General features: G+C 41.2%; 1 protein-coding gene across 12 annotated transcripts in view; it reads right to left on the bottom strand.

Moving 5' to 3' along the window:
* The window catches only part of RNF13 (ring finger protein 13), a 178,494-nt gene that overhangs the window by 110,396 nt on the left and 41,194 nt on the right, over positions 1 to 26,904 (bottom strand). For 9 of the 12 annotated variants that reach the window (XM_080657509.1, XM_080657508.1, XM_080657516.1 and 6 more), the window contains one exon: positions 22,396 to 22,521. The exons of the other annotated variants lie outside the window; for them this stretch is intronic. In XM_080657509.1, the coding sequence (XP_080513635.1) occupies positions 22,396 to 22,521 (126 nt within the window). The remainder of the gene's footprint in view (positions 1 to 22,395; positions 22,522 to 26,904) is intronic. 12 annotated transcript variants of the gene reach the window in all.

Here is a 26,904-nt window from a genome sequence, read left to right as displayed (position 1 = left end):
GGCCGGCCCGAGGCACAGGCAAGCCTTGGATGGCAGCTGCCTAGCCGCCCAGGGCCGCCCGAGGCTCAGGTAACCAGGGCTGCCCGAGGCTTGCGCTGCTGTCAGTGGCAGCAGCAGAGGTGTGATGGGGCGTTGCCTTCCCCTGATCACCAGGTCACCTCCCACCCCTGAGGGCTCCCAGACTGTGAGAGGGGGCAGGCCGGGCTGAGGGACCCCCCCTCCAGTGCATGAATTTTCATGCACCAGGCCTCTAGTTATAAAAATAAAGAAGATCTAATCAAATAGAAAGATATTTCATGTTCATGGGCTGGAAAACTTAATGTTGTTAAAATTATAATACTCCTAAATTGACCTTTGATTTCAACTCAATCTATATCAAAATTTCAATGGCACTTTTTTCTTCAGAAATGAACAAACCAATCCTAACATTCATATGCAAATTCAAGAGACTCAGAATAATCAAGACAGTGTTGAAAAAGAATAGTTGAAGGAATCAAATTTTACCATTTCAAAATATTCCACAAAGTTAGAGTAATTAAGACAGTGAGGTACTGCATAAGAATACACATATAGAACAATGAAATAGAATTAAAATTAAGGACAATATTTCATATGTAGAATTTCTGTCAAAAAATGTTTAACTTAAATCTAATCATGAGGAAGCAATCAGACAAATCTAAAGTGAGGAGCATTCTGGAACAACTGGCCTGGAATCTTCCAAAATATCAGTGTCACAAAAGACAACTACAGGATGGGGAACTTGTGCATCTGACCATAAGAATAACTGATACGGATTTCCCTTCAATTTATAAATAACAAAAAAACTGGACAAATTTTATGAAACAGCTGCTTTCAAACACTGGACAACAATCAGAATAGGACTATTGTCCCTAAGAGAATGAAAACAAGATGATGCCTACAAATAACCTGGCTTTCGGCCTGGAGAAATTTTGTGGACCATTGCCTAGCAGAGCAATGTAGAATGATGCACATCACAATAGTCTCACCAAGTTATGGACACAGAGATCTGAGTTCAAAGAAGCCAAGGTGGCTCACATTTGAATTTCCAGATTAGAGTACTGCAGAGGAGGGACAGTACTTCAGAAATCTACATTGGGGCTCCTTGGTTCTGTGGTTAAACTTAAAGATGTGTATGTATATAGTGAGACTCTCTGAGGATGGAAAAAAATCCCACTGGGAAAAGAACAACTACTGGAAAGTTTATGATGAATAATTTCCAGAGTTCAAACAGGGTCAGGAGAATTTCAAGTTCTGACCTGTCAGAGAGGAGAAACTACCTCGAACACCCAAGGAGTTCAGAGGATACCCTAGAAGAAACACAATTTAGCAACAGAGCTAAAATAGTCCTAGACTCCTACAGTAAAGGACTCCTAATCAACTTAAACTTTAAAAACAAGCCTCAAAAGTATCAAGCTCATTAGCAAATAACTCAGCTGCCAGCAAAACAAAATTAATTGGTCTTTAAAGAAAGACAACAAAACCCAGACACTCAATAATATAACATAATGGCCAACATTCAATAAAAAATTAGTAGACATTCAAAGAAGCAGGAAAATGTGACCCATAATTAGGAGAAAAATCAGTCAAAAGGAACTGATCCAGAAATGACACAGGTAGGGAATTAGCAGACAAGTACTTTAAAACAGCTATTACAAACAATAATTTATTATAATTATATTTATTTACAAAAAGAATGTAAACTATATAAAATTATAAATTATGTTCAAGAATTTGAAAGAAAATATGAATATAAAGAAATGGAAGATATACATATATACACATACTAGCACAAACATTTTAAAATGCAAATGAAACTTCTAGAGAAGAAATATACTATATCAGAAACAAAAGTTCACTGGATGAGCTTAACACAAGATTAGACAATATAGAAGAAAAGATCAGAGAATCTGAAGACAAAGCAATAAAAATTATCTAACCTGAAATAGAGAAATAGAAAGGTGGGAGAAAAGGGATCAAGAACTATTGCACATTAAAGGAGACAGGACAATTAGTTCAACATGTGATTCATGATTGGATTCTGAAATGGTTAAAGACAAAACAGCTATATAAGACAATTTGAGCACAATTAGGAAATTTAAACATACACTCTATATTAGTAGATAGAATATACTATATAAAACAGTATATTATATCATTTACATATATTATTTATCAATATTAAATTTTGTAAGTGTGGTAACTATTTCACAGATATGTAGAAGAATGCTACCGTGGGAAGGAGAAAGTCATAATACAAAAAATGGGGCTATTTTACTAACACTGAAAACTTCAACAGGATACCCTATGTTTTCATTTTTGTTATATAAATCACAAGTTTTTGTATTGAGAGCATTATTTTTGTAACACCCATCTGGATACTCTGACAACCAGATATACTTTAATCAAGCCAACATCACATAATTAACTTTAAATGTAATAATTTTCAACTGTCATGGTTTATTAATAAAATTAACATAAATGTGAACTCATTTTACCATTTCTCAAAAAGATAAAACTATAATCCTGCTTCATGTAAAGACAAATGTATATCAATACTAGAAAACAAATTTTGTAATAATTTATAAAGTATTACCTTAAAATACAAAAGATCGGAGAAACCAAGATGGCGGCATAGGTAAGCACCTAAACTGCTGCCTCGCACAATTTCAAAACTACAACTAAAAGACAGAACGGACACCATCCAGAACCACAGGAAAGCTGGCTGAGTGAAAATTCTACAACTAGAAGGAAAGAGAAAAGCTCACAGAGAATTGGAGGTACGGCAAAGGGTCTTTGTGCGCGCAGAGAGGAAGGGCGGCTGAGAGCCTGGCTGACTTTCTCTGGCGGAAGGGGGAAGGAAGCCCCCGACCGCACTGAACCCCAGTTCTGACTGCACTGAACCCCAGTCCCAGGCAAAACCCCGTGGACCCAAGCTCATACAGGGAGAGTCTGGACTGTCAGGTAGAGAGAAAGACACCCGGAGACTCGGAGACCTGGGGGAGACCCGGGGGAGACCCGCGGGAGCCCCAGCGGGCAGGAATCTGGAGGCGCGCGCCAGTGTGCACAAAAGCTGCGGATGATGCCACAGGCTTTCCCTAGCAGAAGGGAGTAGGAAGCTCCTGACTGCACTGAACCCCAGTTCTGACTGCACTGAACCCCAGTTCCAGGCGAGACCCTGGGGACCAACGATGTTGCGGGGGGAATCTGGACTCTCGGGCAGAGACTCGGGAGCCGGGGAAGGCAGAGGCCTGGAGGCGCGCGCATGCCAGTGCGCACAAAGGCTGCGGAGGTTGCCACAGGCTTTCCCTAGTGGAAGGGAGTCAGAAGCTCCTGGCTGCACTGAACCCCAGTTCTGACTGCACTGAAACCCAGTTCCAGGCGAGCCCCTGGGGACCCACGCTCTTGTGGGGGGAACCTGGACTCTCGGGCGGAGACTCAGGAGCCAGGAAAGGCAGAGGTCTGGAGGCACGCACGTGTGCACAAGGGCAAGGCTGACTGGAAGCCAAGGCTGTCTGTTCCGCCCTCAGACTTCACCCCATCCAAGCTGAGCACAGAGGCTATTGCAATTTGGCAAGTCTAACCCTATAAGGCTGTCTCCAGCACCGAACTTCTCCCAGCATAGACACAGCTGATCCTTACAGCCAACTGGCCTGCAGGTCAATTCCTCCCAGTGATACCAACAACAATCAAGACTTAACTACAACAAGGCTATACACACAGTCCACAAAGGGGTGCACCAAGAGTGTCCACCTCAGGTTAACTGGGGAGGCCGACCCACTGGGCCATATAGGAAACCTAGCACACAAATCTACCCTACCAACTCAGGGAATCAGTGAAAATGCGGCGTCAAAGAAACAGATCACAAACGAAAGAAATGGAGGAAAACAAACGACTGGATATAGAATTCAAAACCACGGTTATAAGGCTTTTCAAGAATATCCTAGAAAAGGCTGATAAATATAACGAGACCCTTGAAGATATGAAAAAGGACCAACTAGAAATTAAACATACACTGACTGAAATAAAAACTATTATACAGAGACCCAACAACAGACTAGAGGAACACAAGAATCAAGTCAAAGAATTGAAATACAAAGAAGCAAAAAACACTCAACCGAAAAAGCAAAAAGAAAAAAAAATCCAAAAAGTTGAAGATAGTGTAAGAAGATTCTGGGACAACTTCAAGGGTACCAACATCAGAATTATGGGGGTGCCAGAAGAAGAGAGAGAGCAAGATACTGAAAACCTATTTGAAGAAATAATGACCGAAAACTTCCCCCACCTGGTGAAAGAAATAGACTTACAAGTCCAGGAAGCGCACAGAACCCCAAACCAAAGGAATCCAAAGAGGACCACACCAAGACACATCATAATTAAAATGCCAAGAGCAAAAGACCAAGAGAGAATATTAAAAGCAGCAAGAGAAAAACAGTTAATTACCTACAAGGGAGCACCCATACGAGTGTCAGCTGATTTCTCAACAGAAACTATGCAGGCCTGATGGGAGTGGCAAGAAATTTTCAAAGTGATGAATAACAAGAACCTACAACCAAGATTACTCTACCCAGCAAAGCTATCATTCAGAATTGAAGGGCAGATAAAGAGCTTCACAGATAAGAAAAAGCTAAAGGAGTTCATCACCACCAAACCAGGATTACATGAAATGCTGAAGGGTATTCTTTAAGAAGAGGAGGAAGAAGAAAAAAGTAAAGATAAAAATTATGAACAAATACATATCTATCAACAAGTGAACCTAAAAATCAAGTGAATTAAAAACCTGAGGAACAGAATAATCTGGTGAATATAATAGAATCAGGGGCATAGAAAGGGAGTGGACTGATAATTCTCAGGAAGAGACTGGACAAAAATCATACACCTATGGATGAGGACAGTGGGGGGGAGGTAAGAACAGAAGGTGGGGTGGAAACCGGGTGGAGGGGAGCTATGGGGGGAAAAAGGAGAAACAATTGTAATAATCTGAATAAAGATTTATTAAAAAAAATACAAAAGATCATTTTATCATGATTTTTGGGGAAAAAAATTAATTATAAGAAAACTAAGCCTATTATCACCTGGAAACACAGAGATTTCATAACTTTTAGAGCATTTTGAAAAACACACTTTATGTTCCTTAAGAAAAAGAACTACCTTATTTGTATATATCTCAAGGCTAGAAGAATCTCTCTCACATAAATATCTGTTTAATCAAACTGAATCATAACTAAGGTAACTGTCTATCCAGCCCTACCCAGCAAGATATATATGCCACAAAAAAATAAATTGTCTTTTTATCTGTTGGTTAGTTCCCCCTAACAAGGACGCCAAAAATTTTACTTCAGTCATTGTGGATAAAAATTTTACTGAGATATTCTGCGTTTCCTCAGTTTTCTCAAGTCAAGGCACCAAATGTAACTTGACTTGGGGATCATGAACATTCTTCACCAGCCCTTAGCAAGTTTTTCTCCTTACTGTTACTCATCAAATATCACTTCCTTTCTCTCTGTGCTTACCACTGGTAGATTACTAGTAGACATTCCAACCTCACTGCACCCTTGGTAAAGAAACAAAGAAGTAACCCTATGATTTTTAAACTTGAAAAAAACTAAGTACTTAAAAGTTCCAAGAAAAAGTACATGATTTTAATGATGAAGCTTTTTGACATTTATTATGGTGGTACAAAGGTGTGTTTTCTTCCATTATTTTAGCTGATGTTCTGAGAATATTCAGCATTTGTTAAATATACAGTTACAACTGTATACATTTACTTAGGCTTAGAGATAAGCTGAATTTATTAGTTTCATTAAAAAATTTTGTTAAGGTGAGCAAAATCTGTATTTGTATGCATAGTTATTCATTCAAGTATAGCAGAAAACAGAAGCTAGAATCCTTGAAACTTTAAAAATCAATTAAGACTTTAAGTTATATTTCAGTGGCAGCATTTTAAGTCAGTCTTTGGTACATGGGCAAGCAATCTTTAAATATATGGGTGGTGAAAATTATGGGTAATTAAATAACTTAGTGGACCTTGGTAAACTTCTAAGTAAAAGAAACATTCGTATACCAGAGTATCATAAGTATTACAGGAAATTACTGTTTCATAAAACTTTATTATAGGCTATGTGTTGTGATATATTGGGGCATGAGTAAAAATAAATGTCTTCATGTGGGCTGCAGTCAAAACGTTTGAAACCCACTCATATAAGGAGTTCTTAATGTTCTGTAGGTTGTCTGCAATCAGAAAAGAGATTGGTACTTTTCCACTTACTAAAACAATAATATTCTGCAACATACCATCACAAAATCAAAGTCATTAGTTTGTAGATCTTTGAATGTGGCTGTTTCCAATGAATTTTTTAATATTGTATCTGGCACATGATTAGTCCTAAAGATTTAAAACTAAAAATAATCCTTTTTTTCTCAGTGACAATAAAAAAAAATAAACCTTTATATGCAACTATTTCTGATGCTTGTTATTAGTCTGAAGTAAAGATGCTTAAAAAAACCTTTTACTTTACAATGAGCTATCAATTAAAATAAATACATTAGTTAAAAGCTGCCTAAATGTTTAATTTTCAGAATTGCAACTTAAGTTTAACAAAGGAATCCATATAATATTCTCTAGTTCCCTGTGTATATTAAAGTGCATATGAAAATGAAGACTCTAATCTTAAGTTCACATTTTTTGGACATTGATAGGATTCATATCCAACCATATCTTAATTATTTCTCATCCTAACACAGCAGAGCACCATTTCAACCCATACACAACTGTAAATTAAGCTTGATGGAAGAACTTTTTTTGCAGCATAAGAATTACTCTCTGAACTTGCTATCAGCCTATTGGGAATTTCCAAGTAATGACAGGAACTCACACTGCACTTGAAAAATAACAGATGGAGCAATTACAATGAGAATTGTGATGCTCAGCACTACCAGTGACAGAGCTCCTTTTATACTCCTCCCTTTATTGCCTATTAATTTTGGCTGTCTAGGCACTGTACTAAAAGTTCAACTCCAAAGCAGCTAAAATAAGTAAAGATATATCCATGCATTTGCTAGGCTACAACCAAGAGAGAGAGAAAGAGAATAAATATTAGGGATCAGAAAGAAAAGAATCTACATAAAGAAACAAGAAATGCACTGTACTGCTGAAGTTTTCTCTAGTCTTAGCAAAAAACCTTTCTCATCACAAGCTTTTTCAAACACAAGACAGATCAAATTAGTTGCTTTAATAGGCAACCACTTTATGGTATACTTAACATCACTTTATTAAAACATTTGAAATTATTATAAAAATATTACAAATAGGAAACTCCTTCATGAAGATCAGATGTTAATACTAATTTAACATGGTCCGTGTATCAATAAAATCTAAAAGATAATTCACCTAATAAAGTTTTTAATTTGGTCTGGTTGAAATAATTAACTTTAATTAACATTAATAAGTAGCAGGTATCTCTTAAGCAGAGTAGTGAGTACTCCAATATTCATTTTACTATAATTTAAATTGTACATACATACATACATACATTATAACTACTTTTTCTGTGTGTGCTATGTTTCAAAACACAAAAAGGTAATTTAGTCAAAATGCACCCCCACACACACAGCATAACACAGATACTGGGTGGTTTAGGGGCCTGGCCTTTTCTAGCCATCCTGGCTATACACACTGAATTTGGGCAGTTCTAGCAACTTGAGACAACTGCCAAGATTAAATCCTATTCCAACACCATTCTTTCTTCACATTATTTTAGTATCACTGGAGGCCATGTTGAGAGCAACTACTCCAGAGAAGACAGCATTAGGCTCTAATGACATTTCATTCTTATTAATATAAGTTCAATGATATTAGCCACCTTTCCCTCTTCCTTTAGACCCCATCTTTCCTTCTTAATTAAACATTCATCATTTATAGGTATCTGAGTAATCTGAATATCTTGATTTTGAAACAAAAGAATGTGTGGGGAAGAGATATGTAAATAAAGTTACCTGGCCCTGCTGGCGTGGCTCAGTGGTTGAGTGTTGACCAAAGAGACCTATGAACCATGAGGTCACAGTTCGATTCCTGGTGGTCAGGGCACATGCCCAGGTTGTGGGCTAGATCCCACTGTGGGCCTGCAGGAGGCAGCTGATCAATGATTCTCTTGCATCATTGATGTTTCTTTCTCTCCCTCTCCCTTCCTCTCTGAAATCAATAAAAATATACTTAAAATAAATAAATAAAGTTACTGGAATAACATTGCTTCATTGGGTTAGGGCAGTGGTCGGCAAACTGCGGCTCGCAAGCCACATGCGGCTCTTTGGCCCCTTGCTTGTGGCTCTTCAACAAAATACCAAGGCCTGGGCAAGTCTATTTTGAAGTGGCGTTAGAAGAAGTTTTAAGTTTAAAAAATTTGGCTCTCAAAAGAAATTTCAATCGTTGTACTGTTGATATTTGGCTCTGTTGACTAATGAGTTTGCCGACCACTGGGTAAGGGTAAAGTATATGTAATTTAATGTTTTTTAGCATTTTTCCTTTGTTGATTATTACTTTCCTGGTTAAAAAAGAATTTTCCTCTGTTGTTTGAATATTGAATAAATTTATGGGATAAAGACACCTAATTATTAAAACACAGATATGTTTATCAATTAAAGTGTGGAAGAAACAAATGAGTAAATTAACTAGCTAGTAGTACAAAGCTGTTTGAACCATATATGGGTAGAAACTGTTCAATCCACCAAGTATCCTTGGACACATTCAAGTAGATTAATAACAAATGCTATACCTTACTTTGTAGGAATATAGAGAAGAGTAAGAAAAATTAAGTAATGACATTAAATGACTTTCAGATTATTTGCAGAGGCTAATTTCTACCTCAGGTCATATCTACTCAGTACTACTAAAATAAAAGTGAAATTCTGGAAATACCATGTAATGTATCAACCAGGAGGCCTGAGATAGGATAATGAAAGGTAATCCTCGAAAGAAAAACTGGAGGACTATTTTGTAAGAAGAATAAAATTTTGCAAAATAAAAAATTTATTTATGATTATGACTTTATCATCCAAATAATGCAAAAAAGGCTTATGGCAATATTTTAAAATTCTCACACAACATTTGGACCTAGAGAAAAATGTTTGTGGAACAAATGAATATCTAGACTTAGAAATACCCAAGAGCATTAAATGAAATGCACATGAAGCCAATATGTAAATAAAGTTACCTGGCCCGGCTGGCATGGCTCAGTGGTTGAGTGTTGACCTATAAGACCTATGAACCATGAGGTCACAGTTCAATATTGTTTACTGCGCAATCCAGTTAGGATTCTATTTTATTATTCTAATGTTCTTGAAAGAACTAGACATTTTTACAAAAATTTTTAAATGGCTTATTTCTCACTGGGACACTTATACAAGTTTTCTGAGAACTCTCTACCTCAGAATGCTAAAAAGTCATTTTACTAATTAAAATATTTGATATACCCTTAATTTATTTATCAAAGAGCCAGAAAGTGCTTTTAACTTCCAACACTCACCCAAAACTAACATTTCCCAATAATCATATTTTGTCACATAAAGAACAGCATTGTACAAAGGTAAACAAAATAACATTGTTTTGCTTTTCCTCTAAAGAGTTTTTATTTTTTAGAGGATACAGTTCTTCTCAATGTAAGTAAAAGCGATTGTTTTCAGAATAACAGTTGGCATATAATCAGTACTTCTTACTGGCCTCCTGGACATTCTACATAGCCAAATACTGTTTCTAAATATGTGTTTTGCTGCGTCTTTTCAGGGCAAGACACATGAAAAAGCTCATATGTGCTTCTCCCAACAAAATATTTAAAAAGTGCTCTTTATTTTAGAATGTTACAAACAACACAATTTCCTACCCTCCAAAAATTAACTATATGTCTGCTGTCTTATTTGGCTGTCTCTAACAAAACACTTGGAATAGTGGGTTGTTGTTTGTGTTTTTTTTTAATGTTTTAATTTATTTTAGAGAGAGAGGAAAGGAGAGGGAGAGAAAGAAACACTGATCGACTGCCTCCTGTATGACCGCCACCGTGGATCAAGCCCACAACCTAGGCATGTGCTCTGACTGGGAAATGAATCTGCGACCTTTTGGTGCATGGGAGGATGCTCAACCAACAGAGCCACAACAGCCAGGGCTTGAAAGAGTTTTAATCTGCTATTTCTGTTATTTTAGCACACAACTCTCACTTCATTAACTTTTATGGAAGAAATAAGACATGTCGCATTTTAATTACAGTACAATATTCATCTTCAAAGAAAATCTAAAGAATTTATAAAAAGTAAAACCCTGGGACACTATTAATCATTTGAAATATCCTGATAAAATTGTATTTCTTTCTTGTTTTCTTTTCTGCTGTGTTTAATGGAAAGGGTTCCTCTCTCCAAGGAAAGCTTTGTAAGAAAGAGCCAATTCTCGTTTGTCTGAGATAATTTAAGCCACTTTGGATAGGAAGCATGGCAGAAAAACAATCTTGCAACTATGCCAACTGTGGCATTCTCTATGGCGCTGAATTAACCTTTTCTCAGCACTCAATCCCAGTTTGCTACATCAGGAAAAAGGAAATGAATTATTTTTCTCTTTCCTTAAGTCAATGCATTCATATAAAATTGTGGCTATATGTAAGTGAATCATTATTTATTACCCACAAAGAGCTATTTATTTGCAACTCAGAAAAAAGTACTATATCTAAATTGTAAATAATTAGGTTCTGTAACATCCTATAATAAAAGCCTAGTATGCTAAGTGTCCAGTCGACAGGTCAGATGTTCAACCAATCAAAGCATAATATGCTAATGATATGCTAAGGCCACTCAACTGCTTGCTATGATGAGCACTGACCACCAAGGGGCAGATAGTCGACTGGTCTACCAGTCGCTATGACGTGCACTGACCACCAGGCCGCAGACGCTCTGACTGATAGGTTAGCTTACTGCTGGGGTCCAGCCGACTGGAACTGAATGAGACTGGCCGGACATGCCCTGGAGTCCTTCCATGGTCCCTCCCCAGCTGGCCAACCTCCTGCGTCCCTTCCCGGCCCCTACCATGCACCGGTGGGATCCCTTGGCCTGGCCTGTGCCCTCTCACAATCTGGGACCCCTCGGGGGATGTCAGAGAGCTGTTTTCAGCCCAATCCCACAGGCCAAGCTAAGGGACCACACTGGTGCACGAATTCATGCACCAGGCCTCTAGTACCTAATATAAAACTATATATAATCACCGATTTGAATGCCCAGAAAACAAAGGCATAGATTTCTGATCTTAAGATTATAGCTAATAAAATTAATAGCTTATCCACCACTGAGCACCCTTAGAAAATAAATTCTCTCTGGGATGAGATTCCCATTAGTTTTCAGTAATCATAATCTAATTCACTGAGGGCCCAAATATAACAAAAAACAAAAGGAGGGCAAAATCTATCTCTTGCTAGAGCTGCGGTCGGCAAACTGCGGCTCATGAGCCACATGCGGCTCTTTGGCCCCTTGAGTGTGGCTCTTCCACAAAATACCACGGCCTGGGCGAGTCTATTTTGAAGTGGCGTTAGAAAAAGTTTAAGTTTAAAAAATTTGGCTCTCAAAAGAAATTTTAATCATTGTACTGTTGATATTTGGCTCTGTTGACTAATGAGTTTGCAGACCACTGAGCTAGAGTAATAGCTAAATCATAATTCTTGGGCCTTTGGACTCCAGGACTTATACCATCAGCACCCTGGTTCTCAGGTCTTTGAACTCAGACTGAATTAACTACTGGCTTTCCTGGTTCTTCAGCTTGCAGACAGCAGACTATGAGACTTCCCAGCCTATTATAGTCAGCATCTTGGCCATCACTACCTTTAGTCAATTTTACACCAATGGTACTACTCAATGAGAGATAATGGGAAATTTTTTAACATTTTCCTTTCTAAGATGAGAATCCTCAAATTGAAATGTTTCCACATGTTTTTTATAAGTACATGTTTTTAAAGAATCTATATAATAAAAGGCCAATGGCCATAACAACCAAAATGACCAAACGAACTGTCACCAGGAAGTGCATGGAGCACCTTTCAGTCCCTCCCCTGCAGCCCACAGGCTCCTATCACAGCAAGGCTGGCGGCCGGGGGGGGGGGGGGGGGGGGGGGGGGGAGGGTGGGTGGGGCAAGGCGGGCAGGGCAAGAGAGGCAGGGCCTGATCAGCAGCTGCAGCAGGGGCTACAGATAAGGCCCAGAGATAGGCCCGGAGAGGCGGGGCCTGATCTGCAGCCGCCACAAAGGCCTTGAGATGGAAACAGCTGTCAGCGGGCCATTCTGGATTTCCCAGAAGAGCCAAGGGCTGCCGAGGAGGCAGAGCTTTTGACGCCGACTGTCATAGAAACCAACCAATCAGAACCAAATCTGGGTGAACTGCAAGGAGCCAATAGTTGCCTAGGAGGTGGAGCTTTGATGATGACTGGAATAGAAACCGACCAATCAGAACCTAATCTGAACTGCGTAAGCAGAACCTAAGGTGGGGGCTGAGAAGGGGTTTTAAGGGCAACAGCTTTTTGGTGTAGGGTGTAAGAAAGTGGTTCAATTTTTTAATAACCGGTTTGGCAGTGTAGTGCATATGGCTGGCTATCAGTCCAGATATAGATAGGGGTTTTGTATTTTTGTCTGCCAAAAGCATCTCCTCCTGCTGAAAAAGGCTTCCCCACCATTTAAGCAATCCTATCCTATATAATCTATCTATAATAATAAAAGGGTAATATGCTAATTAGACCAGGTCAACTAGCCATCTTGCAGACATCCGACTTCCTTCCAGACAAAGCCATGGTGGTGGGGGCCAAGGCACAGGCAGTTAGGGGCAAGATCAGGCTGGCAGGGGGTTAGGGGCAATCAGGCTGGCAGCGGAGAGCAGTTGGGAGTGAGATCAGGCTGGCAGGGGAGGGAAGTTGGGGGGTGACATCAGGCCGGCAGGGGAGGGCAGTTGGGGGCAAGATCAGGCCGGCAGGGGAGGGCAGTTGGGGGCGAGATCAGGCCGGCAGGGGAGGGCAGTTGGGGGCAACCAGGCCTGCAGGGGAGGGCTGTTGGGGGCGATCAGGCCTACAGGTGAGGGCCGTTGGGGGTGACCAGGCCGGCAGGAGAGAACCATTGGGGGTGACCAGGACGCCAGGGGAGGGCAGTTGGGGGCATTAGGCAGGCAGGCGAGTGGTTAGGAGCCAGTGGTCCTGGATTGCGAGAGGGATGTCTGACTGCCAGTTTAGACCCGATCCTGCAGGGGCCGGGCCTAAACTGGCAGTCAGACATCCAGTGAGGGGTCCCAGATTGGAGAGGGTGCAGGCCGGGCTGAGGGACAACCCCTGTGCACCGGGCCTCTAGTCTATATATATAAAAGGCTAATATGCTAAGTATCTGACCGTCTGACCGGTCTCTATGATGAGCAATGACCACCAGGGGGCCAACACTCAATGCAGGAGCTGCTGTGATGCACAATGGCCATTTGAAGACAAACGGCACCACATACCTGGCACCCACAAAGCAACACTCGGCTTCCCCCAAGTGGGACACAGGCCCCACCACCAACCCGGAGTGACAGTCCACCAAATTGCAGCCTACGCTACGGAGATCTCATGGCGTAAAATGCGGCACACAGCCCAGTCTAGCCCAGAAATGGTCACTATGGGCGCTGGGTAATGATGTCACATAGCAATGCCCGGCTTCCTCTCCCTAGCAACAGGCCACCCTTTAAAATAAAACCCTAATATATGAGAAAACCAAGATGGCGGCATAGGTAAACACCTAAACTGCTGCCTCGCACAACAACTACAACTAAAAGACAAAACGGACATCATCCAGAACCACAGAAAGGCTGGCTGAGTGGAAATTCTACAACTAGAAAGAAAGAGAAAAGCACACTGAGACTCACAGGAGCTGCGGAAGGCAGAGGTGCTTGCAGTGATTACCGCAGAACACTGAAACCCAGGGGCCTCTTAGAGCAGGGCTGACGGGAAGCCATTACTGTTTGCTCCGCCCTGAGATCCCGCCCCACGAAGTCATTGCTGATTGCTCCGCCCTGAGACTCTGCCCCATTCAAGCTGAGCGCAGAGGCTTTTGCATATGAATAGCCTGGTCCTTTGAATTCTAAACTTACCTAACAAACTGCAGCTGAGTAGGTGAGACCCAAAACATCCAAAAGAAGGCCCAAGGCCCCAGAGCAGCTTGCAATGCTTCACAGCTAGGCCTCATCTGGGCACTTCCAAAATCCAAACAAAGAAAAGGAATCTGTAGATCTCTCCATAGCTCCTGCTTGGTGGCCTCAGGCAGAGGCTGACTTTGCACCTCCTTGCAGATCCAAGAGCCAGTGTACCCATGAGTCAGAGTGGGACCATCCAGATTACAACTCCTCAGATCCATAAGAGACACACTCAGGGGGCAGACTCAGTGAGCACCAAAGCCCCACTGAAGGAAGTCTTGCTTCATAAGGGTGTCTCCAGCACAGAAGTTCTTCCATCATAGACACAACTGATCCTCACAGCCAATTGGCCTGGAGGTCAATTCCTCCCAGTGATACCAACAACAATCAAGGCTTACCTACAACAAGACTGTGCACACAGCCCACAAAGGGGTGCACCAAGAGTGTCCACCTCAGGTAACTGGGGAGGCTGAGCCACTAGGCCCTATAGGACACCTAGCACACAAAGCCACTCTATCAACTCAGGGAAGCAGCCAAAATGCGGAGACAAAAAAACTGGTCACAAATGAAAGAAATGGAGGAAAGCAAACAACTGGATATAGTGTTCAAAACCACGGTTATAAGGTTTTCAAGAATTTTCTAGAAAAGGCCGATAAATTTAGTGAGACCCTCGAGAATATGAAAAAAAACCAACTAGAAATTAAGCATACATTGACTGAAATTAAAAATAATATTCGGAAATTCAACAGTAGACTAGTGGATCACAAGTATCAAGTCAAAGCTTTGAAATACAAAGAAGCAAAAAACACCAAACCAGAAAAGCAAAAAGAAAAAAGAATCCAAAAATATGAAGATAGTGTAAGGAGCCTCTGGGACAACTTCAAGTGTACCAACATCCGAATTATGGGGGTGCCAGAAGAGAGAGAACAAGATACTGAAAACCTATTTGAAAAAATAATGACCGAAAACTTCCCCCACCTGGTGAAAGAAATAGACTTACAAATCCAGGAAGCACACAGAACCCCAAACAAAAGGAATCCAAAGAAGACCACACCAAGACACATCATAATTAAAATGCCAAGAGTGGGGGGGGTAATGGTAAGATATGTACACATATAATACCTTAATAAAAATTTGAAAAAAAAATAAAAAATAAAATAAAAAATAAAATAAAAAAAAATAAAATGCCAAGAGCAAAAGACCAAGAGAGAATATTAAAAGCAGCAAGAGAAAAACAGTTAGTTACCTACAAGGGAGCACCCATACAACTGTCAGCTGATTTCTCAACAGAAACTATGCAGGCCAGACGGGAGTGGCAAGAAATATTCAAAGTGATGAGAAGGAAGAACCTACAACCAAGATTACTCTACCCAGCAAAGCTATCATTTAGAATTGAAGGTCAGATAAAGAGCTTCACAGATAAGAGAAAGCTAAAGGAGTTCATCACTGCCAAACCAGTATTATATGAAATGCTAAAAGGTATTCTTTAAGAAAGAAGAAGAAGAAGAAGAGGAGGAGGAGGAGGAGGAGGAGGAGGAGGAGGAGGAGGAGGAGGAAGAGGAGTAAGAAGAAGGTAAAGATAAAAATTATGAACAAATACATATCTATCAACAAGTGAATCTAAAAATCAAGTGAATAAAAAATCTGATGAACAGAATAAGCTGGTGAATATAATAGAATCAGGGGCATAGAAAGGGAGTGGACTGACAATTCTTGGGGGGAAAGGGGTGTAGGGGGTGCGGGAAGAGACTGGACAAAAATCATACACCTATGGATGAGGACAGTGCCGGGGAGGTAAGGGCAGAGGGTGGGGTGGGAACCGGGTGGAGGGGAGCTATTGGGGGAAAAAAGAGGAACAATTGTAATAATCTGAACAATAAAGATTTATTTTTAAAAAACACCTAATATGCAAATCAACAGAATGGTGGAATGACCGGTTGCTATGCCATGCACTGACCACCAGGGGGCAAAGGCTCAATGCAGGAGCTGCCCCATGATGGTCAGTGCACTCCCACAGGGGAAGCACCGCTCAGCCAGAAGCCAGGCTCATGGCTGGCGAGCGCAGCGACAGTGGAGGGTGCCTCTCCCACCTCCGTGGCAGTCGGACATCCCCCAAGGGGTCCCAGACTGCGAGAGGGCGCAGGCCGAGCTGAGGAACCCCCACCCAGGGCATGAATGTCATGCACTGGGCCTCTAGTTTAACAATAAATGGCACCATGGACCTGAGTCCCACAAAGCAACACTCGGCTTCCTCCAAGTAGGACACAGGCCCCACCAGCACCCCAGAGCAACACCCCACCAAATCACAACCTATGCTGCCAAGACCCCAGGGCGCAAAATGCAGCCCAAAGCCCAGCCCAGAAACAGTCGCTGTGGGCACCAGGTAATGATATCACGTAGCAAATTCAACCCAGGAACACGACTTGCTTTATAACCAGGTAGAAACATTTTACCCTTTAACCAAATGTCTGTGAAGCATTTTCCTGTGCCTCATCCCATTTGATCCTCACAGAAGTCCTGGAGTAGGTAGATAGGAGACTCAGTAGAATCCTATTTTATTTTCATTAGCCAGAAAATGGAGATTTAGAAAGCTTAGAAACTGGATCCGATTGAAAAGAAGTAAGAAATGGTGGACCTTGAAAATGACTTCAGGTTTTCTCACTGCGCAGAATATAGTCAAACACTGCTGCAGTTAAATATTTTACCCTTTGTTCTCCCTGTATGATCTACAATATTCTGCTTTGTGTTGATATTTATTGCTGTGTTGCTGACAATCACCTGAAAGAGAAGTTGGGGTGCTTCACTGGGCTAGAAAAAGTTTAGCTACATCAGAAAGCAGGTCTAATTAAGCAAGTTTATTCTAAATATATACAAAAGGCTAAGTTGACTCGTGCATGCTCCATAAATATAAAGCTCTCGCTGGCACCAATCACACGCATGTGTTTTGATCTGTCATTGTTGATCGTTGAATTTGGTTGACCCTTCTATTATAGAGAAATGGCGAATAGTGATATTAAAATATTTTCTTCTAATTAATGTCCTTTCAATGTGCACAAATCCGTGCACCAGGCCACTAGTGCATTATACACATAAGTAGGATGCTTACTACTATAAAACATAGTTTGATTTAATAAACCTTTATTGCTCTCCTACCATACACTATGATACAAATTAGATATCCTAATATATAAAAGAGCTAGGTGCCATCACAACCGAACGGACGACCAGTCCCCCCCCGCCCCCCAGCCACTCACCATGAGGGAGGGTGGTGGTGGGCGGGACTGAGGACTGTTGAGCGGCAGTGGCACAGGCTGCTTTGCGGGGCAGGGTTTAGCTGAGCAATCACCGGGTGGCAGCAAGTTTGCAAGTTTTGCGAAGCAGTCGCGGGGTGGGGGAGTTTCGCGGAGCATGGCGGGGTGGGAGGAGCCTCGCAGAGCCGTCAAGGGGCCGCAAGCATTGCGGAGCATCCCGGAGCAGGGAGCTTCACATAGCATCACAGGGCAACAGAGGCCAGCATCGGAGGCCAGGCTAGGCCTAGGGACCCTAAACGCGCATGAAATCGTGCACACTGGGCCTCTAGTATAAATATAATTAAAACATGAACTCTAAATATGCTAAGCTCATATAAGTGAAATATATACAATAAAAAATAATCTATTCTTATAATAGGGTAATATGCAAATTTGGTCAGGATGCCGTCATTTAACGACTGATCAGCAGGCTGCACACGCAGCAGGACTTGCAGGGTCAGGGGCAGGGGCGGGGACTTGTGCCACCGGGACGAGGCTGCCTCCCAGCCTGGCGCCTGGCCAGGGACGTGAGGCTGCCTCATTGGCTCCTCATGTGAAAGGTGAGCTCGGATCATCATTCTTATTCAGTGTAGTGGAGCATGGGAATTGGTTTATAGGATCCAGTCCCACTTGGGGAAATGTTACTACAGTATGAGAGTAGATGCAAAATGGGGATCATATTTATTCGCTCACAAGCTTGCTGTAGAACAAAGTCACCATCCTCACAGAATTCAGGATGCCCCACGTGCAAACCTAGAATGAAAAGTCAGCCACACCCCACATGGCCAAGAACTAGAAACTGCCCTTTGAAAGGAGCATATGCAACAGAACTGTGAGTCCCGGGAGGGTGAAGAGGAAAGCTGTCCTTGCAGTTAATTTAAGAGTTTAAGGTGCAAAACTGACATCAGAAAGTAGTGGCATAACACCGAGGCCATGCAGTCATGTGGCAACACTGAGACCGTGGGACCCTTGGGACAAGCGGTTTCCAATGCTGTGGGAACCCCCTGCCTCCGCCCCAGCCTCTGGGTGCCAGTTACAGATGACCACGTGCGTAGGGATGAGGGCTCCTGGTCTGCGGTGGCAAGGTTAGGGGACAGAGGACCGACTCCCATAAAGTCTTCCCCAGGCCACGCAGATTCAGGCTGTGTGGCACATGCCCGCTGATGGCGTCAACAGGTGACATCACTTAGAGGGGCCGCTCAGGCGGTTTCCCTGAAGAGGGGCGCGCACCCAGCTCAGAAGTACAGGCTTGGGGGCCACGCAACTCCCCGCGGCCCCTGCAGTGTGGCCAGAGCTGAAGCTGCAGGTCCGTCTGGCTATTGCGGGGCCTGGACAGTGCAGTGGCCCCGGCGCTGGTGGCGAGTGCTGGGCGCCTGAATCCAAGGAGCCGCCCAGACCCACAAGGCCTTCCCAGCTAGACTGCTCCCCTCCTGCATCCCTCACCAAACCCAGGTCTGAACCTCATCCTCCCCACCAAACCCCAGAGGCCCAACCTCCCAAATGGTGACCTTTGACTGCGCGCCCTCACCGTAACATTTCAGTCTCAGAACCTAATACCTCCCTTAACCCTCTCACCTCTGATCTAACCTTTAACAGGAGCCACTGCCAACCACATCTGGTCCAGCACCATTCTCCCACCTCTAGCCCTCCACCTTCCTCCATGGAAGCTGCTATTGCTTCCTGTGAACTCAAATGAAATAGGATTAATAAAAGAAGAATATGTCCGAGCAAAGACCTTGAACTGAAGAAGAAATAAAGTAACTAATATACATGAGAAAAGTTAACTTCAAAGTTAATCAAGTAATTACAAATGAAAGATACCTGGAACATTTAAAAAATCACAATATTTAGTACTGGAGAGGGTGTGATGAAACCAACACCTGACAGCACTGCTCCAGTGTATAGGGGACAGTATTTCTGGAGACAGTTTGACAGGATGCAGCAAATATTCAGGCTCCTGGGCTGGATGATTACATTTCCAGGAATGTATCACACATAATAATCAAAAAGTTGGGCCAGATATCATCATAATAATAAAAGGCTAATATGCAAATGGTCATCAGGCCATGACACTGTAACGACCGAACAGCAGGAGGCTACGTGCAAGGCAGGCACGGGAGGGCAGGGACTTGCAGCATCGGTGGCCAGGGACTTGCGCAGGCCTGGGATGTGAGGCTGCCTCTCTGCCCAGTGCCGGGCCAGAGGATGTGAATAGCAATATTAAAATATTTCCCCTAATTAGTTATCTTTTAATGTGCGTGAATTTCATGCACTGGACCACTAGCAATGTGATAAAGAGCAATAAGAAGGTATTTATAAAGTGGAAGGGTGGTACACTAAGCTGGAATGATTCATTCTGCCAAAGAGGGTAGAAAGAAAAGTAAGGCTTCCAGAGGAGTTAACATCCTCAGCTAGCACTTGCATGAAGAAACAGTCAGAAATAGAGGGGTAAAGATCGTTTTGGGCAGAGACCTTGAACAGAGAAAATAGTATGTGTAAAGGCACAAAGGTGTAGTCAGCAGGGCACAGTGGGCTGAGAGACTTCAAGTAGGCAGGAAGTGAAAAAAAAGAGCTGAGATGGAATCCTAAATCATAAAATTCCATGAAAAGCACTCAAGATGCATGGTGAGGATCCACAAAAGACTCACAAGCCTACCTATTCATTCCTGGGTTGTGTTCACCCTCAAACATAAATATTTGCCTGGCCAGTATTGCTCAGTGGTTGAGCATCAACCCATGAACCCGGAGGTTACTGTTTGATTCCTGGTCACGGCACCTGAGGCTTGATCCCCAGTAGGAGGCATGCAGGAGGCAAGCCAATCAATGATTCTCTCCCATCATTGAGGTTTCTATCTCTCTCTCTTTCTCCCTTCCTCTTAAAAGCAATATATAAATTTACTTCTCAAGAAAAAAACAAATAAATATTAAATGACAGTATTTCCCTAAATTTTGGAGTAAACCACCTCTCATCCCCATCTAAAAAAGAAAGTTATAAAAAATAAAAATAAAGGTATTCTGGTTTCTAGTTACCAAAGACTGAACTGAGCCAAATATTGCATAGCACAATAATGTAATAAACCTTGGAAACAGCAGTTTACTTTTAAGTTTTTAGAGGCAAAAATTAATGAAATAGTATTTCATTTTTGTTGGAACTATAATTATTATAGCTTAGTTCTGGATCAAATCTAAAAGTGGTTTAAATTCAAACTATTATAAACAACACTAGAGGCCCGATGCACAAAATTCGTGCAAGAGTAGACCTTCCTTCCCCTGGCTGCCGGCACTGGCTTCCCTCTGGCACCCGGGACCTGGGCTTCCCTCTGGCCATCAGCAGGCACCTGGGACCCGGGCTTCCCTCGCAGCCCCTGCTTCATCCAGAAGTTTGTCCAGAAGGACATCTGGTCTAATTAGCATATTACGCTTTTATTATTAAAGATAAGAACTCTGAAGAGCAGTAAATCTACACGTGACTTCAAGCTCTAATTTATTTCCCATTTAAAAGCAATTGAGAGTTTAGAGTTGGAACGAATATACAATATAACAATACCTATTATTTACAAAGTGCTCTACCCAGTGCACGAAATTCATGCACGGGAGGAGGGAAGGGGTGTATCCCTCAGCCCAGCCTGCACCCTCTCCAATCTGGGACATCCCTCTCACAATCCAGGACTGCTGTCTCCCAACCACTCACCTGCCTGCCTGCCTGCCTGCCTGATTGCCCCTAACCACTTCTGCCTGCCTGCCTGATCAACCCCTAACCACTCCCCTGACAGCCTGATCGATGCCTGCTTCCATGCTGGCCCGACTGCCCCTAATTGCCCTCTCCTGCCAGCCTGGTCACCCCCAACTGCCCTCCTCTGCCGGCCTGGTCACTGCCAGCCCGGTCATGCCTAACTGCCCTCCCCTGCCAGCCTGGTCACCCCCAACTGCCCTCCCCTGCCGGCCTGGTTCCCCCCTCCAACTGCCCTCCCTGCCAGCCTGGTCACCCCTAACTGCCCTCCTCTGCTGGCCTGGTCACCTCCAACTGCCCTCCCCTGCCAACATGGTCCCCCCCCAACTGCCCTTCCCTGCAGGCTTGATTGCCCCCAACTGCCCTCCCCTGCTGGCCATCTTGTGGCGGCCATCTTATGTCCACATGGGGGTGGCCATCTTATGTGTTGGAGTGACTGTCAATTTGCATATTACCTCTTTATTATATAGGATTGCTTTAATAAGTTTACTGTGGAGGTGTTATTTCTTTCATGAGTAGAGACAAAATTCAGGCATAGTCCAAAAACAGATTTGTAAAAACAGTATTAAAAGTATCATAAAACCACATCTCTAGAGTAGCACTGATGATAGTGAGGGAAGTTCTATGACAAACTGTATTTCACTATCTGAAATGCCAGCTTAACCCACTCTGGGGAGACAAACTTTATACAGGTAACAGAATCAGCTTATTACACTGAGAAAACCCAATGTCAACACAGATACAGATATAGGTGTAGTAGAAGGGTGAAGACATAAAATTAAAGGTTAACATTTCCATTCCTAGATTAGATCAAGCAAGATTCAACTATTCAACCATAGTTCAAAGACGCCCAACAACCACGTGGAAATTCTTAGAACAATAGTAATTATTTATATCCTAGTCAATTTGTTTGTTTTCAATCCTACTAAAACTGTGACTCATGAAACCGATGGTGGCTTCCTCTTTGTACTGGCTGCTAAAAGTTAGAGTAAATTCTGTAGCAAATCAATGACTTACGTAAACTTGCTCCTGTATTTTTTGCCTTCACCATCTCATTTTCCTTATCCTCACTTTTTTCATTTTTTAACCTGAATGAATTATGTAAACTTACTTAAATCCTTTCTGAAACAAGGGAGTACTTAAGATACTAATTAAGCAAACAGAAACAAAAAATTAAAAAGCAAACATTACCTTTATATCAAAATTACAATCAAGTCTTCTAATTAATACGATGAAAGTGCCAGATGAATTGTCTTTTAGTGGTGGAGGCACTATGGGTTCACAGGCATTCTCTGGTTTTGAGTTAATCAAAAAACCCTGAAAAAGAATTGGTAGTAAATTTTTTCTCTGTTAAACAAAAAAAAAAAAAAAAAAATTCAACTTGTTTCTATAAACATGTTTTGAATTTGTTTCATTTTGCATTATGCTAGATGAATTATCTGGCAATACAACAGTTCCTATCCCCCAATTGCTCATAATCCCAGAACTTCTAAGTAGTGTTTGGTTTCATAAGCATTTAGATTTTTGAAGTAAGTTCTGTTTTTGCTATTAATATTTTGAAATGTCACAAAAAAGCTCATTACCCCAAGACAATCACTATTAGCATCTTGGTATATTTCAAAACAATGATTGGCATTTCTAAAACAAGCAAATACTTTTTTTAAATTAACTTTTTGTATAGTCTCAATCATTTATTGATTTATTTATTTAAAATTCACTCTTAAATTTATTTTATGTTATCAAACAATGAAAATGCACAGAATTTCTAGAAATTTAGTCTATGGCAGTGGTCGGCAAACTGCGGCTCATGAGCCACATGCGGCTCGCGAGCCGCGGTTTGCCGCTCTGTTGACTAATGAGTTTGCCAACCACTGGCCTAGACTCTGGATTCCAATAATTACAGGCTGTTGTTGTTCCTTGTGATTAAGCCCCGATCCAGTGGTCGGCAAACTCATTAGTCAACAGAGCGGCAAACCGCGGCTCGCGAGCCGCAGTTTGCCGACCACTGGTCTATGGAAACACTAGCCTCAATTAGCAAAGGCATATGTAGAAAAATGGCCCCTGCTACATTTTTATTAGCAAAAACTTGAAAACATGCACATCAATAAGACAGCCATTTAAAAATTACAATATATTCATACAACAAAAAATAATGAAGTCATTAAAAAGAATGAGGTAAATCTATATACATTAAATTGGAAAGATATCCACAAGATAATTATTAATTTAAAAAGAAAATAGCAAGTTGCTTTCCCAGAACAAGGTGGTTTGACATCAGAAAATGTATTAATAAAAAAGTAACATTATTATAATAAATATGTTATTAATATTAAATGTTACATTATATTTATATTAATATTTGATACATATTAATGTTATATTAATAGGTTAAAACAGAAAAACCAAATGACTATGTCAACAGATATAAAACACTGAATGCATAAAGATTATCAAATTCATTAAATCCATTTATAAAAAGAAATGAAGCAATTAAGCCTGTATCACATTGCCTTAATTATAATCTCTATGGTCTAGCAGTCACACCAACCATCTATTCCACAGAATTTGGTAATTCCTCCTGCCTTAAGTTTCATTGCTTAGTTTGTGCTAGGGAATGCTTTTGCACATTTCAGGAATAAAATGCAGCATACCTTTATTTACTCATGGAATAGTTGCCCTTCTTGATTCCATAAAGCATTTGGTTTTTACTAGAACTGTGGTTATCATTCCAATGAATATTTAGTTCACTCATGTTAAATTTACATCCTTTTCTGCACCTTTATGCAGACAAACTTTTTGCTGTAATGCCAAATCACATAGTACATGCAGTTCTTTTCAAGATACTTATAACAGCAATTAAAATGAATCTGTACTATTAAGGCATATAACTAAAGTGAAGAAAACATGAGCAGCTACGGCCAAATTCCCTGGTGATGACGGTCCATCATGACTGCCACCTGATGGATATCAATTGAAAGACTTCCCAATGTAAGAGATGTAAAACATGGGGTAAGAAAATGTGTTTTTTTAACCCTCCCCTAAGGATATGTTCGTTTTTTTATTGTTTCAGAGAGAGAAAGGGAGGAAGAAAAGGGGAGGGTGGAGAGAGAGAAACACCCATGTGAGAAAGTTGCCTCCCATTGATGCCCCGACTGGGGATACAACCCGAAATCTAGGTATGTGCCCGGACCAGAAATCAAACCCACAGCCTTTTGGTGTACAAGGACAACATTACAACCAATTGAGCTATTGGGCCAGGGCTGAAATGCATCTTAGAATAAATAAATTTATGATATGTACAGACAAAAAAAGGGGGTCTACCAGTGGAACTTTAAAAAGGTCTTTGCTTTTGCCCCAGTGTGACTCAATGGTTAAGTGTCGACCCATGTACCAGGAGGTCGCAGGTTTGATTCCAGTCAGGGCACATGCCCAGGTTGCAGGATCAATCCCCAGTGGGGGGCATGCAGAAGGCAGCCTATGGTTGTTGATGCTTCGATGTTTCTATCTCTCCCTCTCCCTTCCTCTCCCTAAAATCAATAAAAAGATTTTTTTTCTTAAAAAAAGGTATTTGCTTTTAATCATTTCTATATTGTTGAATGTGTTATGACAAGCATGTATTATTTTTTAATTTTATTATTTTTTTAATCCTCACTCAAGAATATGTTTTTACTAATTTATTTTTTTTTTTTAATAAAGAGAGGAAGGAAAAGAGAGAGAGAAACATCCATGTTAAAGAGAAGCATCGATCAGCCACTTCATGTACGCACACTGGCCAGAAAACAAACCCACAACCTAGGTATGTGCCCTGACCAGGAATTGAACCCACGACCTTTTGGTGTATGGGATGATGCTCCAACCAACTGAGCCACCCAGTCAGTTATTTTCAAACCTAAAATTTATAAAAATACACATACGCTAAAAGTACAAAAACTATTAGCATTAGTGAAAAACTGAATTCTTAAAAAACAACTCTTAAATTATTAAACATTATCTTTCCTGATTGTGCTAAAAAAAAGAATAACTTCCTAGAATAGTTCCTATTCTTCCCTCAGAAGTGAGTCACTTAAAACTAATGCAAATTTACTTTCTTTGATCCACGAAGTCTCTGAGGTAGGGTAATAATGAGTTCTGCCAATTAATTGGCAGAAGTCCTTAGGAGTGGCCAAGAAGATGCTGCCTTAAGCCAGGTCCACATGTCTAGAGTCACCCTCTAGGGCCAATCCCTTTTAAAAGGATGCTTGCTCCACGATTAAGAACACTCCTCATCTCTATCTTCTGAAGGGGGTCTTTATGCCAATACATAGGAAACCCAAGAAAACTACCAATGCCTAGGATACTCAGAAACTGGATGCCCACCTTTCTTCTCTTTGCTATTGTAATTCTGTGATGATTAAACAAGTTTCTGGACAAAAATAGTGTATGTATATTGGCACCTCAATTATTATCAAATACAGTAAGTTTACAGTATATTAATATGTTGATTTTTAAAAAGCTTTTATGACTGTACATAAAGCAAAGTGCATAAAATATAATTTTTCAGCTTGATGCTTTTCTAACACACCTGTATCAGGACACAGAACATGAACAGCACTCCAGAAGTTCCCTTCATCCTCCCTGCCATTCATTCACTGCTCCCCAACCCAATCCCCAATGTCACTGCAGGAACATCTAAGAGCATAGATTAGTTTTGGCTCAATTTGACACATAACATAAACAGAACCATACAGTACAGTAAATGCTCTTTTAGATTTCTTTCTCTCGGGGCCATATTTGTGAGATTCATTCTACTGTTGACCAACCACACTGTTGAGATATACTTAGTATATTTTTTTCATTTTCATTTCTATGTAGTATTACATTGTGTGAGTATGCCAAAACTTATTCTACAGTTGATGAGCATTTGGGTAATTTCTAGGTTATTACAAATAGTGCTGTTATAAACATTCTACTTCAAGTCTTTTCATGAACACATGTATATGTCTGTAAAGTATGTGCATTGAAATAGAATCATAGGCTATCCAGCAGGATCATAGGGTATTAAGCTTTAGTAAATACCACCAACCAGTTTTCCAAGGTAATTTGGGTTACAATTTTCAACTGAAGCAATCTAAACATAAAAACCATACAAGTATAATTTTGCTTTAGTGCTTCAGGTTTTCAGAATTGCAATATTTTGGGGTAAACATTAGAGAAAATTACTTTTGTTGATAAATTACACTGGTTAATAAAGTCATAAAGAGATAGATAATTCAATAAAGTGGTTTTGTTTAAAAGACTGTTTCTGCCTGAAAAGTAAACTTTCCTTACCTTCAGATTTCACTGAATGTCAAACTATGTAATGAGTAAAATGAAGAATATATATTGATAATGTCAATAAAAATGCTAAAAGCAAGGCAGCTAAACATCTTTGCCTTCATTAGAGTATAAAAGTAAAAGCAGGGCCCTGACTGGTTTGGCTCTGTGGTTAAGAGTGTCAGCCCGCAGACTGAAGGGTTTCTGGTTCGATTCCCTGTCAAAGGCACATACCTTGGTTGCACGCTCAATCCCCGACCCCAGTCAGGCCGAGTGCGGGAGGCAACTAATCGATGTGTCTCTCTTTCTCTCTTCCTCTCTCTCTCTCTCTCTCCCCCGCCCCCCGCCCCCCGCCACCCCTCCCTCCCTTCTACTCTGTCTAAAATCAATGGGGAAATATCATTGGGT

This window comes from Plecotus auritus (genome assembly GCF_963455305.1).
Source record: "Plecotus auritus genome assembly, chromosome: 2".
Taxonomy (NCBI): Eukaryota; Metazoa; Chordata; class Mammalia; order Chiroptera; family Vespertilionidae; genus Plecotus; species Plecotus auritus.
The sequence above is the reverse complement of the archived record's forward strand: the minus strand, read 5'-3'. Positions and strand labels throughout refer to the sequence as shown.